The following is a 16,459-nucleotide window of genomic DNA, read 5'->3' as shown; positions in this document are numbered from 1 at the left end:
ATGACAGAATAATTACTTTTTGGTATAATAATAAAAAAAAAAAGATACAGGTAATTCAAGAGTAAAGAAAATATCCTCAAGCTACTTACAATTATCTTCATTCAATATATTAATTATCTGATAACACTTTCAAATTGTTAATATTAGAATTTGTAATAGAAATGAAATGAAAAATTAAATAGAAATTCTACAACATAATTGAGTTTTGTTATACAATATCAAAGGTAAAGAACTTTCTATTCCTGATTATAGATTGCTAGTTCTGCTAATTTCTATGTAATTAACAGTCATAATCAGTTTTTTAAAAATATGATTATTATTAAAATATAAATTGTGAAGTATTTCCTACTGAATATATTTGACATAGAAACTTTATACGAAACAAGTTGATTTCACACATTTCAATTTATTACTACTAAAATTAATATGTACTAACAACAATCCTTAGAAAGAACACATGGTCATAGAAACGGCTTCATAATGAATTACTGCCATAGAAACAGATATTCATTGTCACATTTTCCATTCTTGTGATTATGATTTAGCTATCTACCCATGTAAATAAATTGTTTCTCTATTTTACTTCTAGACAGAAGGAATGCCATTTAATTTTCCAATCACATTGTGCGGAAATTTTTAGCTAAAGGAACTGAATGTAGGTTTCATTATACAATAAACAATTAGTGTATATGAACAGTTTCAAAATATATAGTTTTATTCTACGATCTACATCAAAAATATTTGCATGAAAACGAGGCATTAACATGAATCTTAGTAAATAAGTAAAAGCTTATTCTTTGCGGTTTATTTCAATTGTAAGGTTCAATTGTTCAAGAATACATTTGCAATACAATCTATTATAGATCAAAGATTCTCGACTTTTTGCAGCACTTGTGTACCCTATAACTTCATGAAAAAATCATTTATTAAAGAGAAATTTATCTTATATATTGCCTGATAAGGAAAAACAGGGAAATTTAGTTTTGAAATATAATTATATAGATAAATTTGTTTTCAAAATGTAACGAATTACGAATATATAGAACATTCTTACAAGCGAAGTCCATTCTTCGTAGACTATAATACATATGAAAAAAAGCAGTAATTCTGACCTGAGAATGATATTAGATCCTTAGATTACTATTGTAATTTAGTTTGTTCTTTGGTATTAGCAACCAATCTTAAGATTTTATAGTATGTACTGCAAGTATAGGTAATATAACAGTTAAATTTTGATTTGATCAATTTTATCCACATATCAATATAAATAGTAGGTACAGTGAATGTGGACATATTTCTGTGAGCTCTTTGCTCTCCAATCATCATAATGCGTAGTTTGGATTTTTAAAACTATATTTTTTATTATTATAGTGCGTATTATTGGTTTTGCGTGGAACCAACGATTAACTACAAACCATAGGATTATAAAATAACCACTTGAGTCACAATTGGCGCCACTATGTAATTAAAGCTATTAGTGCGTTGCGAACTGAACAGTCATTTGTTTTCCATTTATGGCTCTAGTGATTATTTTATAATTCTATGGTACAATTTTATCATGAAAATTATGAATGATACACCATAAATCGAATGCCTGGAACAATTTCAACTATACTTGGCACACATACTTCAGTTTACTTTCAGTTTGGAAAACAGTATGTCACACCTAGGGGGCATGGGAAGGGGTAAAATAAAATGATCAAAAACGACCGACATTCCGACATTAGTGTAGAATTAATAGTTTTCGGGATCGCTGAGATGAATCACGACACTCTCTTTGTCGAAGTCTAATCTTAGCATCCGGGACATCTAAAAATAATCGAAAACAACCGATATTAATGTCGAATCAATAGTTTTCAGCGTCGCTAAGTAAATTAGTGGCAGTCACGATGCCGTTTCAATCAAGTTGCCCCCAGTAAGGGTAAGACCCCGTACCACTTCTAGTGGGAGTGGGACGCGAATACACACACACAAAAATGTTCGAAAACTACCAATATTAGTTTCGAATCCATAATTTTCGGAGTCGCTTAGATAAATAGTGATACTACAGATGATGTTTAAGTCCAATTTAGACCCTATTATCATCTCGGAAGGGAAGGGGGAGGAGAAATGGTGGCATGCAAAAATCGAAAACGACCGATATTAGCACTAAATCAATAATTTTCATCGTCGATTAGAATTAATTGGTGAGAGTCGCGATGTCGTTCAAGCCCAAGTTCAGCCCCCAGTGGGGGGTAAAACCATCTAGCACTCCTAGGGGGAGTGGGAGGGGTGACTTACAACAATAATGAAAATTATCAATATTAATGTCGAATCCATAGTTTACAGAGTCTCTGAAATGAATCGTGACATTCTTAATGCTACTTAAGTCCGAGTTCGGCCTCCATCAGCACGCCTGGAATCGAAAAAGACTGATATTAATGTCGAATCAGCCGTTTCAGTTCAAGTTAGCTCGAAGTGTGGGTAAAATTTCTTAGCGTCCCTAGCGGTTGTTGGAAAAGGAAACGTGTAAAAATAATTTAAAATGATCGACATTAGTTTTTGGTTTTTGAAGTCTCTGAGATGAATGGTAACACTTCCAATCACGTATAAGTTTACGTTCAGCCCCAATTAGCACACCTAGAGGGTGGAAAGGGAGTGATATGCACAAATAATCAATATCGACCAATATTAGTGTCAAATCTATACTATTTCGGGTTGCTGAGATGAATATTCACACTAGATATCATTAACGTCCAAATTCAGTCCCCATCGAGGTGAGGAAGAATGAAAAGAAAGTCTAAGATGAATGAGATTACTGTCGAATCCATCAGGATACATCGATTACTGTGTTTTCGGGATCGCTTAGCTGTTTGGTGTCAATTCTGATGACTTAAATCCAAGCTTAGGCAATAATGGGTATGTCAGCTGGCTCAAGAATTTACAGCCTGTCGTTACTTTACTCTATTCTTTATTTTCTAAGTGGGCAACGCCACAGGCGTTACTCGTACGCCTATATTATATATATATATATATATATATATATATATATATATATATATATATATATATATATATATATATATATATATATATATATATATATATATATATATATATGTGTGTGTGTGTGTGTGTGTGTGTGTGTGTGCGTGTGTGTATGTATGTACGTTCCACCATAACTCTGAAACGCATGGAGTTATTTCAACTAAACTTGGTACAGGTATGGTTTACAATCTAAGAAAAATTGCTTTGGTATGACATTCCTACTAGGAGTGTGGATTGACAGGGATAACGTAAAAATAATCGGAAACTACAGATATTAATGTCAAATAAATAGTATTCGGGGTTACTGGTATGAATATTGACACTTCCGACGTCGTTAAGTCCAAGTTCAGCACCCAGTGTGGGTAAGACCTCTAGGATCCCATGCGTGGGGTCAGGAGGAGATGGAATGTAAAAATAATCGAAAACGACACAGTGTCGAATTCATAGTTTTCGGAATCGCTAAGATGAATACCAACACTCCCGAGGATCTTAAGCCCATGTTCAGTTCCTACCAGCATGGTAGGTGAGAAAGGGTTTAAAATAAATTATCCAAAGTGACCGATAATAGTGTCCAATCCATGGTTTTCGGAGTCTGGAAGACGGCTGACCCGCTTGAAATAACATTAAGAACATCGTAGTTACGTCAAGGTGGGTTCTTATAACGTCACATCGATTAAAGTTCGTATTCTATGGGGGTAGAGTGTTTCAAGATTTAAGTCAAAGGTAGAGTATTTTATGGATTATTATTATTATTATTATTATTATTATTATTATTACATTTTCATTGAAATGCGTATTCTAAGGGGGAAAGGGATTTAAATATTTCCCACATACCTATTCTCCCCGTGCGAAGAACGAGTAGTACGATGATACAAATTGATGTGTCAAGTCTTCGTTAATTTACACTTAATATGCCTTCTCAGTACCCAGGGATTCTTATTGAGAATCTAACTCGGAAATTAGTAGAGAGCATGCACCTAGAGGATTTGTACACCTCAAATCTTCATTTGATGCACTTCATGTTTTAAGAGTATTTAATCCCATACATACTTACTTTCTGGTCTACAGTCAGGAAGATCGTTGTCCCAGGAATTACCATTCTTACACTGAAGAATTCGTTCTCTTTCTTTCGTGTCTGGGAACATAAATCCAACGCAACACATAATTTGACTAAAAGTTTGATTCGTATATACAAAATATCCGTCCTTTGGTTGCTTCAATATCGGACATCCTAAAGCTGGAAAATAATAGCAAAGTTTGTTGACAATTCAAACAATTACTGCAAAGTTTATAGTTCGAAGAAAAGTGAAATTGAAAATCTGTCAGTATTTAAGTTACTTATTCTTACAGTTTTTGTGATACATCGAAGAAATACTTAATAATATACTGTATGAAATTTGGAGTTAAGAATACCTAGTCATTACTGTGTAATTATATGTAATGATTATTTCAAATTGGACAATTCATAATGGACATTTATTAAAGTTCAAGATTAGTTGTTTAGAACTAGAAGAATGCTTGTTCCATTTCTTAAATTTATGTTTTAATGTGACTCATACAATATAAAATAGCGTAACTTTAAACCATATTGTCCTTACTTTTGTTTTACACATGTTACACTTTAAAAGTGACTCATAGAAATCACATAAGCTTAAAATAACATGATTATAATTTAACATTATTTTTAAATCAGTGAAATAGCTAATGTGTTTGATGAAGTGTATCTGTAAATTAACTAACACAAAACTTTTGTCAAATAGACTTAGAAATGTTCAAAATAAGGAACGTCTCTATATCTGACTATTTTGTCGTTATATATTTTTGTATTACAAAACTAAATAATTTTACTTGATACTTTTACGAGTCATTTTTACACTTCACTATATAGAAGTATCAATTGGACTGTATTTAGTCTATATATTGAATTTAAATCATTGAATACATATGCTTTTAAGACCCCTTTCCATGCTCATTTTATTTCTTTCTTGATAAATAGCAGAGAACGAAAAATATAAGTTTGAAGAAATAGGTTATTCATATGTGTGAAATGTTACGACATTCATTGACTTCTATAATCTTTGGATAGCTTTTTTTTAGACCCATGTTACAGAAAAATCAAGAAGTGCACAATGATATCACAATAGACGCGCTTCAAAATGTCTCAAATACACTATAAAGTCTTGGAAACTTGTATACTGCTTCATGAATTTACATTTTTTTATAAAATATATTATGATATATATATACATACAAATATGAAATTGCTCAGCATAACAAATTTTCATATTATACAGTATGTTCTAGACTTTCATTGTTTTTTAAAGCACATAATTGCAGAATTAAAACAAATTCTTAATAGTTGTAGTTAATTTTTAATATTTTTAAAATAAGAGAGAAATTATGTTGGCTTATTCTTCTACTTAGTTTCTTATATTTTGTATTGGAAGATGCACAAAGCTTATTTAATGGAATAACACTCATTGTTTACTTTCAAATCGCTATTCTGTTCGAACGTTCGTGTACATATTTGGAAATAGACTATCGTATCATCTGAATATTAAAATAATGTACTAAATAATAAGAAAAGTATTTATTTTATAAAACAGGATGAATTTCAATTATATTTTGAAAAAAAAAAAGAGAGAGAGAGACTAAATTTTCGTTCTTCATGCGGTACTGGAAGTTCTAAATTTGTTAAAACGAAATGTTTTAACGCAGATTTAATAGAGAAAAAGGGAAAGAATCTAAAATTATTTCACAATTCTGAATATTTCGTTATATCTACTGCGTTCATTACAGCGACATTTTGTTGTTGTCCTTTGCTTTTTCTTTTATACTGAAAATTACAAAAAGAATAATTAATATAAGAGGTAAAGACCAATAGTAATACAGTTCTTACCTTTGTAATGCATAAGTACTCCTCTTTTAGGGAATAGTCGTTTCGTGCGAGGAATTAATGTAACATTCAGTGCATTGCTCTCTGACTCAATAACAACGGCTTCTTCCTCGTTGCCACACGTGGACCATAAAAGCTTCGAACCTTCCTTCACCACCAGTTTATCTTTGCAAGTCTCATTTGGCTGATCTATGCCTGCAGGAAAAATAAACCAAACTCTCAAAACGATTTCTTCCTTCACATTATATAAACCTTATTTAAAACGAATGTATTATTGAATTTTGTCAGATAATTAGGAACTGAAAAATTTAGTTGGTAGCTAAAAGGCTAGAATCCTCACCTCAAATTTTGTTAGGGAGACCTAGGTACGATTCCGGTACATCTGGTTTATATCCTCTGTTAAGATACAGTTCAAACTTTCATTTAGCCTCCACGCTGAAAACTAACGTTGAACTTGGAATTTGAAATGAATGAGGCAACAATTCTCTATAGTTTGATTATTATAGATTAGAATTTAGCGCGCCTTTTCAGTAAGGAGGCTGTGTGAGACATGGACCTACAGTTTAATATGGTATCCGAATCATTGCAATGCGTTCAAATTTCAAGGTTCTTCCACCAGAAATCGAATCCGGAACCGGAACCTTCTGCACCAAAGAAGCGTGCGTTAGCCGTCAGGGAGGGAAAGAATTTCTATAGCGTAGCTAAGGAGTTTAGACAATTATCAGAAGGAAGACAGACATTTTATTTCATTTCCTTTTCTTTTTTGCATGTGTGATGTATCTATTCATTTGCTTTATAATCTAAATAATAAAATTATTTTACTAGAAATATTTCTCACAGTTGTCACTTCGCCAGAAAAAGTTTTGTATTTCTCTGTTTTAATTAAACGTCTCTTTATTTCCGATGTTATTTGAAACACTTGAAACTGTGATTCCAATAACCGAGAATCTAACCAATGGCTCGGTTACGCAAAATCAGATTGCTACACACAAGTGTGAAATAGCACTATGAGAAAAGAAACCAGTACTTAAATCATACAGTATACAATACAATCTAGTACACTACGTTTCTGAAGAGAATTGTATACGAAAGCAATCAATTCCAGTCAATTTAACTAGAATTCAAGCATGTTTCAAAGAAATCTATGACATCCTAATTTTCATACAAGCTACAATTTGCTATGCTCTTGTTACTAAAAAAATTCCCACTGATTGTTACTATTGTAAACTTAAAAATATGATTGGAAAAGATATTTACATAGATGTTGTCCTGATTTGGGAAAGATCATAGGTGTTGTCTTGATTTGGGAAAGATCATAGGTGTTGTCCTGATAAATTGTCCTCTAAACTTCAATGTTAGGGGGAAAAAAAACCGAAGGAACGACATATCAAAAAGTCCGCACAGGTTTTGTTCTCACTTTTATAAAAGTATTGAGAGTAGATAATTTCTGTGAATTAACTTTACGGGTGCACTAAGGCGTAAAAAATGTGCAAAATGTCAAGTTTCTAACATTAACAATGGTTTCGAAGTCCATCTGCGAAAGAGTGGGGAAAAAGCAAGATAATTCTGACTCATCCACTACCAAACGATAGAAAATGGACACTATGTTCTAAAACTTTGCATAAGTGAAAGCTTTTCCAGTAAGGTTTTATGTTCCAACATGATATTGCACCATCTTTCAGATCCAGAATTTTAATAAAAGTTTTACGGGATACGGACACTGAAGTGCTGCTTAACTCACAATTTTTACCTTTTCTTTCGTTACGGAAGAATTAATTACATTTTGCACCAGAAATACCATACAATGACTTTTTGATGCCTTTGGAATATTATATATATATATATATATATATATATATATATATATATATATATATATATATATATATATATATATAATATATAAAGGTGACAACGATATGGACAAAGACATGGTTTATTTGAAAAGAGACTATGCTCACATTAAAAAAAATTATGACTAAGAGAGATACAAAAGTCATACAGAGTTTTGAAATTATCTTTTATATCAAGGGGCAAATGTGCTATTACTGTTAAATCGAGTACGGTCAAATATATGGAGAAAAATGCACAATCCAGTCGGCATGTAAATGCTGTTTTTACCAGGTTACGCGCGTCACCATATTAAGTAATGTTGTTTCATCAGTAGTACGATCTACACCACCGTCCAGCAAAAATTTTGTATTGTGGGACCACCATTTCAAATCTAGAATTAACGAAATACCCATTCCGACGGTGGTAACTTAGGTATATAATGTTGTTACTACCTTCCTACGAGTGTCCCCTCTTGGTTCTTTCTAAATCTGTAACTCCCTACCTTACGAGAGTAATAGTTTTTAACACGAAATCAATCATGTGAATAAAATTATCCAATCACAGCGAGTCTACTTCGACGCCGAAGTCCAGACTTGGCATGGTGTTCCCACCTGCTGTACTTTTATACATGAAATTACATTACTTAAGGAGCGCACCCGCGTAAATACGATGTATCCACACGGAAATCCTAGTCCTTTTTTTCTCAGTGTAATTACTAGTGAATACATAGATTATTTAGATAGCTATAGATGTGCTTTCATGTAGCCATTGGTCCCAGGTTTGATTTCCAGTGATGAAAAGCGAATTTTCTATTAACTCAGCATAGGCGTAGCAAGAACTTTTCATATAGGTGTGCAAAAACATAATTAATACAGAACTTTTCATATGAGTATGCACAAAAGGTAATTAGAGCCACACACTCTCTTTACAACATCCGTACGTGCTTATTTACTTTTGTTTTAAGTGTGTTGAAAATCAGATAAAATGTTATTGCAGTGAATTGAAAACATTTTAAAATTCTGAAGAAAAATGAACACACAACTGAATTTTAAAAAACATTCATTAGGATGTGCAAACGCACCCAGTACACCCAAACACACCCTAACTCAGCGTGGTAAGGCATATATTATTGAGTGAGAGTGATGAAATTAAAGAACTTAAAAAAAAAATAAAATAAAATAAAGTTTTTGTAACTTGCGTGCAATTATAAGTGTACAATTCTACTTACTGTTAGTGTTACATGAAGAGTGTTAGGAGAATAAATGGACGGAAAACTTCACTGAAATATTGGATAATGTATTGCTGTGAGATTCGTTTGTAATTTATTTGTTAATAGATCATGAATGTTATTATGCAGTCAATAGTGATTACAAGTTTAATTTGACTTGAACGAATGTTGATCGTTGAATCATTTACTTATGTTTGTTTGATTTTGGGTGTATAAGCAGGGGCGTCATTTAGAGGGGCAGGGAGGGGCAAATGACCCCCCTGAGTTTGAGATTTATGTAGATTTTGTCATTAGAATAGTAGTAAATCAGCGAAATACGCGAAATTTTACTTATATCAAGGGATCTTGCTCCCCCCCCCCCCAAGCAAAATCTGAAATGACGCTCCTGTCTATAAGCAAGGTATTCTTGTACAAAAGAAGGATAAATAGTATAAAGTTTTAGTGCTGAAGCGTTAATTTCCACTGTTATTATCTTAGGGTGTCTTCCCGTTTTGCCTTATGCCTGTTTTCATTACTTCACGCTATGATGCTAAGATAGTGTATGTTAATTTGATTGTAAGGCGAAATGGGAATTCTCGTTTGGTCTTTTCCCGTTTCGCCTTACACCAGGGAAGGGAATTTTCAAATTATGATAGGGAAATTTAGTGTCATTTTGCAAAACATTTGTAAGTCTAGTAGTATTTACGTTTGAACGAATAGAACAGCGTACAATCAAAGAAAGTATTCAGAGTAATGTATTGTTTGCGTCACTGTTTAAAAAATTGCTCATGCAGCCTTGTATTTGTACTCAAATATGAAGAGAGCGGCAGAAAAACTAACATCAACAATCCGGGCCGCATCCAGGACCGACTTCTGGGGGAGGGGGGGGCGGTGGGTTGTCATACTGCTACTTTGAGCTACTTTTAAGAGCTTCAAACTCTGGGATGAGCTTTATTTATATATATATAAAATAAGAGAGTTTCCTCTTCTGGGGGAGATCGCCCCGATCGCCCCCTGGATCCGCCACTGTCAACAATTACTAAGATATATAGGTAAATATATGCCTAGGTAGTAAGAGTTGCAATAAGGTATAAGTAATTTTGACACTGAAGCTTCTCTGCATGATTTTAATATTTATTCTTGTAACTTCTCCAAAAGTTATTTTAGAACTTTAGATGTGGAACTTTTTTAAAAATGGCATCAAGAGACCACTTACGAGGGAACCTATCCAAGTGCAACTCTGACTTCGAGTCTAGACTATGGTCGTTGGATACCTTGTCCCAAAAGAACATAACACGAAAAGTGATACATCCTCGATCGCAACCGTTGCAGAGATATAAGCGTGAAAAGTTAGAAATTGAGCTCCATACTATACATTACAAAGTCAGCTTCCGGGTCAAATTTTTCGGAAACGGTCAGGTAAGGAAACTCAGCGAATACATATCAACTTAGTGTTGGGAGCCCACCACCTTTTGAATGAAAAAATGTTGCCCCCGGGGCACTCGCAGGGTCCCAGGCGGGGTCCAACTCAAAATTGGCAAATGGAACCGGGGTTCAAGTAGCATATTGTATGAAAGCTATTGTTAAATAAAAGAAGATAGAACAAATCTCAACTCTCTATGATGACCCTGTGCAAACGGGGAACTGGTCAAAATGTCAATACAACCTACATCAGAAAATATATGGCCACTCTTCTAAATCCGTTAAGTTGTGACAATAACAAAACAGAAAACACGTTTAAAAGTGCAAGGTATTGAAGTTAAACAAATTGTTGCAGTCTCTCTCACAGAGTTACACAACGGACCTTATCCAAGTATAAGTGTGCACAGGGTCATCATAGAGAGTTGAGATTTGTTCTATCTTCTTTTATTTAACAATAGCTTTCATACAATATGCTACTTGATCCCCGGTTCCATTTGCCAATTTTGAGTTGGACCCCGACTGGGACCCTGCGAGTGCCCCGGGGGCAACATTTTTTCATTCAAAAGGTGGTGGGCTCCCAACACTAAGTTGATATGTATTCGCTGAGTTTCCTTACCTGACCGTTTCCGAAAAATCTGACCCGGAAGCTGACTTTGTAATGTATAGTATGGAGCACAATTTCTAACTTTTCACGCTTATATCTCCGCAACGGTTGCGATCGAGGATGTATCACTTTTCGTGTTATGTTTTTTTGCTACAAGGTATCCAACGACCATAGTCTCGACTCGAAGTCAGAGTTGCACTTGGATAGGTTTCCTCGTTAGACATATATTCTTTCACTGAATTAATGAAAGACGAGCAACGTGAAAATGAAATACTACAGTACTTCTTCAAGTGCTCACTTAGAAAGCTAAAGTGGAGAGGCTTGACGACATGATTCACTGCCTAAAAGAGACTTAAGAACAGGGAAATTGATGTAATTTCATATGTTGATGCTGTTTCATGTTATATTCATATAGAAACTTTATATGTTATTTTAGTTGTGATAGACTTATGAAACAGCACCAATATATGAAAGTACATCAATTTCACTGTTCTTAAGTCTATCACACGTAAAATAGCATATCAAGTTTTTATGTGGATATAAGAACAGTGAAATTGATATAATTTCATATATTAATGCTGTTTCATATTATATCCACATAAAAACTTGATATGCCACGAGTATTTTGAGTGTGATAATAAAATTTATGTTCTTGTAAGATATTTGAGTTTAATTTGTATGAAATAAAAGAAAGGTTGCAGTTGAGAATAAAATAAATCCCTCTTTGTTGCAGATACGGAGTGAAAATCCCCTTGCATGTTATAAGGCGAAACGGGAATTCCCGTTCCGCCTTAAGGTAACATCCTTGCCTGTTGTCTGTCAAAATATGTTTTGAGGCCATAAGGCGAAACGGGAAAAGGCCAAACGGGCATAAATCTATATTTTAGATACCGATAGTCTGTCCATGTAATGGTAATTGATGCTGGTTGTGTTCTATGCATAGAGATTTCAATTTTTCATTGGCGCTATACCCATCGTGGAAGGAACAGTTCAGTAAATATTGCACCCTACATATTATTGGGGCCAGAGAGAAAGATAATAGGGTGGAAAAGCAATACAGTGTAAGAAATAAAGCTACGAAAACAAAGTCTGGGATCGGAGTCAAAAGAAAGTTTAGTTGTGAAGCTGAGAAGATGTCAATGGGTATACACCAGGGGCAAAATTTGTCCGGTCGCCAGGTAGCCATTGAGACTAGAAATTCAGAGCTGGCGACCAGTGTTCAGTAAGAATGGTTTCTACCTAAACTTACAGGGCTGCGCATTTTGTGGTTTGCACGAAAATTATTCACTGAATAAGAGAAAACACGGAATGTGAAGTCTTCATAACGTTGTAATTCGCCTCTCCTTTAATTACGAGATTCCTAAATTTGCTTCCAATTGTCACATTTTGTGCAGTTTAACCTGTGAGTACTGCTTCATGTGAGAGAAGCTTCAAGACTGCCTACAGGATTCACTGAAGACAGACACACTGGATGATTTGCTGACAATTTCCATCAATAGCCCTTCACTTAAGGACTTTGATCCGAAAACTGCAATCGACAACTGATACTTCACTGCTGAGAGAGAGAGCGTTACAGAAACGTGAAGTTTTACGGTAAGATTTCTTTTTAACATGTATATGAATTGTCCAATTCAAAATTGATTATCCTGAATCTAGATGTCTGGTTTTGAAATTTTGTGCCTGATCTAATCTCTCTCTTTCTCAAATGAAAGGCCGAGGGGGACTTTCATAATTTTTACGTGAGAGATACTGGCGACCATCATTTTTGGATTGGCGAGTGCGTCTGACTTTCAAATTATGCGCCCTGGTATAGACAGTTAATGAAAAAATATGCAAATTCTAATAGGAGGAGGTATGGGTAAGATAATATGGCAAGTTTAAGAGTATAAAAGATGCTGATAGGGTTAATGGATATCTTCATGTAATTTTTTTTTTCAAAGACAAAATTATTGTTTATTCCAGTAGGAGCTCAGGGTTCGGATCTCACATTAAGCTATACAGATATTTACTAAGCTAATGAAAATATCTAGTGTTAAAAGCACATTAGATGCTTGAGTTGGAAAGGATCAGGCGGTAACTGCAGCGCCAGGCTGCTGTTAGTGTTAAGAGTGAAATCTGTGCGGAACAGTAGAACAGCAGAGTTCAGTGACCGGAGGAGACGATGATAGCGTAAAATTGGTGACCTCTCGGATTTCCAAAGAGGGCAAATTGTTGGCGCTCAGTTATGTGGGTGCGAGCATGGTGAAAGTGGGAAGTGTGTTGAGTGTATCGCGAGGTTATGATGGCCTACAAAACTCAGGGCAAAATCCCATCAGCGGAGAGGAATAGCGTTCGGAAGAAAATCCTCTGTGACAGGTCCCTTCAAGCATTAAAGCAGATTGTCACCGTCGTTCGACTGTGGTGCAAGTGACCAAGGAATTCAAGCAGCAACCTTCACAGCCTTTGTCGACAATCACAGTCCGCGCCACAAGTTACATATCACGGACATATTCGGTCAGTTTGCACAGGTGAAACTATTGATACAAGACCATCACGTTTTAGCACGATGCCAATGGTGCCGCGAACACGCACCAGAGACCGCTATGACTAGAAACGTGTGATATAGTCGGATGAGTCATGGTTCGCCTTATTTCAAACCACAGGCTGTATTTGCGTGTGAAGAACACCCAAAGAAGTGCATGATCCGCAATGCCTCTGGCGAAGCCTGAAACACGGTGGCGGCCCTGTGATGATGAGGACCGCAATACTTCGGTTTTTAATGAGTTCTATGCTGACGCTTACCGACAGTGTCACTGCCCGTGATTATGTCGCCATTTTGTATGGCCATGTGCATCCTATGGTCTAGATGTTTCCGGCAATGACGTCATATTTCAGGATGATAATGCGCTCATTCACACAGCTGGAGCTGTTGCGGCGTAGGTTGAGGAACGTTGCAATGAAGTTTAACACTTCCCCTGGCCTGTTCTGTCCCCAGATCTAAACATAATTGAAGATCTGTGGTCCGTTTTGAAGACAGGAATCCTCCACAAATTTCCGCCTCTATCCTCTCTCACGGAACAATGTTCCATTGCACTCGGAATGGTGTAATATTATACTTGCTACCATTCATGACCTATATTACTCCATTCCACGTCGTATACAGCTGTTCTGAGGGCGAAAGATTGTCTAACATTATATTAATCTGGTAAGTTGTACTATTTTTTTAAAAGATGTTTCCATTAAATTGCTAGGTCCAGGTCGCATACAGCCTGCTGGCCATTAAACTCTAAACCAATCAACAAAAATCATTGTTAAAAGTTACATTCACTATTTTCAAGAGACAAATAAAAAGTTACAATCTCCTTACCTCTGAGTGAAGCGTCTAAGATCGTTAGCTGTATTCGTTGTCCTTGAGAAGCTCTTATCTGCCAAAAGCAATCCATTTCAGTGGTATATACTTTTGGGTACCCAGGGCTGTGAATAAAGCCCTCACCTGCTTCAACCACCTTATTACAAAACTTCACTACATCTGTATCTACAAGAATAAGATAATTTTACATTAGAATACAACAGAAGAATACAATTGACAACGGCAAAGCATTAAAATATCAATGGGGAATGACTCAAATTTCACTATTTGGTAATTTTTTTGCATACCTTATACACTAGAAGTGCTCAATATGAGTCATTAATGCATTTATTTCACTTAAGTGCACATTTTTGTGTATGATTAGAGAACCATCTGAATACAGAGAAGTGCTTTAAGTCAGTTTTCCCAGAAAATAAGGATAGAACTCAATATCCTCAGACGTGTATATAAATACACATGAGTATAGCTTGTATGGAAAAGTTAGGAAAGGGGGGGTCATCTGGAAATTTGATGTAGTTTTACCTGAAGCAAATGTTACCCAGAAATGTTGCAGAATGTTGAGTTGGTTAAAGTTATTCAGGTCACTCGCCACAGGAGCTCCCCTACCCTCCTGCAACACACTATGCAGTTACGTTGGAGACTTTCTGAATGACATTTTCCGAAGTGGATCAAACAACACTACGTCACTGAAAGGCCTGCCCGTTTGTATGACTTCACACCATGCAATTTTGCTTTCTTTTCACAAGAAATACTTAAATACAAGGAAGAGAAATAATTATTCAGGCATCTGTTGTTCTTAATAATGACAAATTTTTATTACATCGTAATTTGCTACATTACTGTCAACCGGTGGACTACTTTAGGAATATCTTTGAGCTTTGAAATTTATATCTAGAAGCCGAACAGGAATCCAAGAATGTGACGGTATGGATATAATGAATAAACCAATTACAACGGCGATAGGATTTGCTATGTGCTGGTCATTCATCCTGTAGTCATAAACCGCCGGCTGCTCAGTTTAGTGTTTGAGGCTTCGTGTCATGTCAGGCAGTTTGCATATAACGTAAGTGACGCTTCACATTATTTAAACGTTTTCCATCCGAATATCGTTCGCCATTTCGACGAATGTAGAAATACTTTGCAAGCAATTTGTCTCTTAATACGTACCGTATCAATCCGGAAGTTCACACAATCTCGATTGAAAGCAAAATCTGTAATTTATTTTGTAAAAAGGTAGGTAAAATGCCACACAGTATTCATCATCATAGGTATTCTGCCATGATTGGCAGGTCACTTGCCGCAACTGAGAAGCTTCCATGCTTCACGGTGTTCCGCTAACCTCTTCGTCCCCACGTACAATTTCAGTTTTGATACCGTCCATCAAGTGTAGCCTCATTCGTCCTCTCCCTCTCATTCCTGCCACCATAACCTCTAGCATGTCCCTCATGATACAGTTCCTTCTTAGCCAATGTGCCAACCAGTTCTTTTCAATAACACTTAAAACTGTTCTTTTCTCTCCGTTGCCAATATTCTGCTACAATAGATTTTATGGGAGACGTCTAAATAATAGATTGTTATGAATATGAATATGTTATACCTAGGTATGTATTTTGTATGTGTAAAAAATATTGCTGAGAAGCAGATAGTTTTGCTTTTGCTGTTCCTTTCTGTCTTCTAATAGTAATGTACACATTCCCAGCAGTAACCCAGTATTACTTATACTCCCTCCAAATGGAGACCTAGTTAACTCTCTGTTGCACTTTGGAACAAGAAATCTATGTATTTCAGTTCATGGAAATGATTAAAGAAACAAACAAAATTAAACGAAAAGTAAATGTTAATAGATTTTTCACACACTTTGCTCCTTTTCACTGATTAATTAGAGTCCATAGAACTAACAAAACCAGAAATATTTAATTTTCTAAGAGTAGTGACATCAGGTAACCTACTAGTCTACTAAAAGATTGAGGAAGGTTTCGTTGAAAATCTACCTTCCTAACCTTTTAGTTAAATTAAAATGTAGTGGAATTTTAATTTGATAAGCTAAACCAACCAGCAGTAGAGTCGTTCAAAAAGGCATCTGTGACCATGCGCGAAATATTTTCACTCTTATAAATTTTC

The 16,459-nt window shown here is 35.2% G+C and overlaps 1 protein-coding gene across 1 annotated transcript in view; it reads right to left on the bottom strand.

Annotated features, from left to right (window-relative positions):
- Positions 1-16,459, bottom strand: part of LOC145673029 (uncharacterized) — a 170,523-nt gene that overhangs the window by 26,278 nt on the left and 127,786 nt on the right. The window contains exons 4-6 of the mRNA XM_081742356.1: positions 14,336-14,503; positions 5,927-6,118; positions 4,082-4,264 (exon numbers count right to left, since the gene is read on the bottom strand). Of these exons, the coding sequence (XP_081598482.1) occupies positions 4,082-4,264; positions 5,927-6,118; positions 14,336-14,503 (543 nt within the window). The remainder of the gene's footprint in view (positions 1-4,081; positions 4,265-5,926; positions 6,119-14,335; positions 14,504-16,459) is intronic.

The sequence above is a fragment of the Thermobia domestica genome, chromosome 2 (genome assembly GCF_964235325.1).
Source record: "Thermobia domestica chromosome 2, izTheDome1.hap1.1, whole genome shotgun sequence".
Classification (NCBI taxonomy): Eukaryota; Metazoa; Arthropoda; class Insecta; order Zygentoma; family Lepismatidae; genus Thermobia; species Thermobia domestica.
Note: the sequence above shows the minus strand (reverse complement) of the source record. Positions and strands in the feature narration are given on the sequence as shown.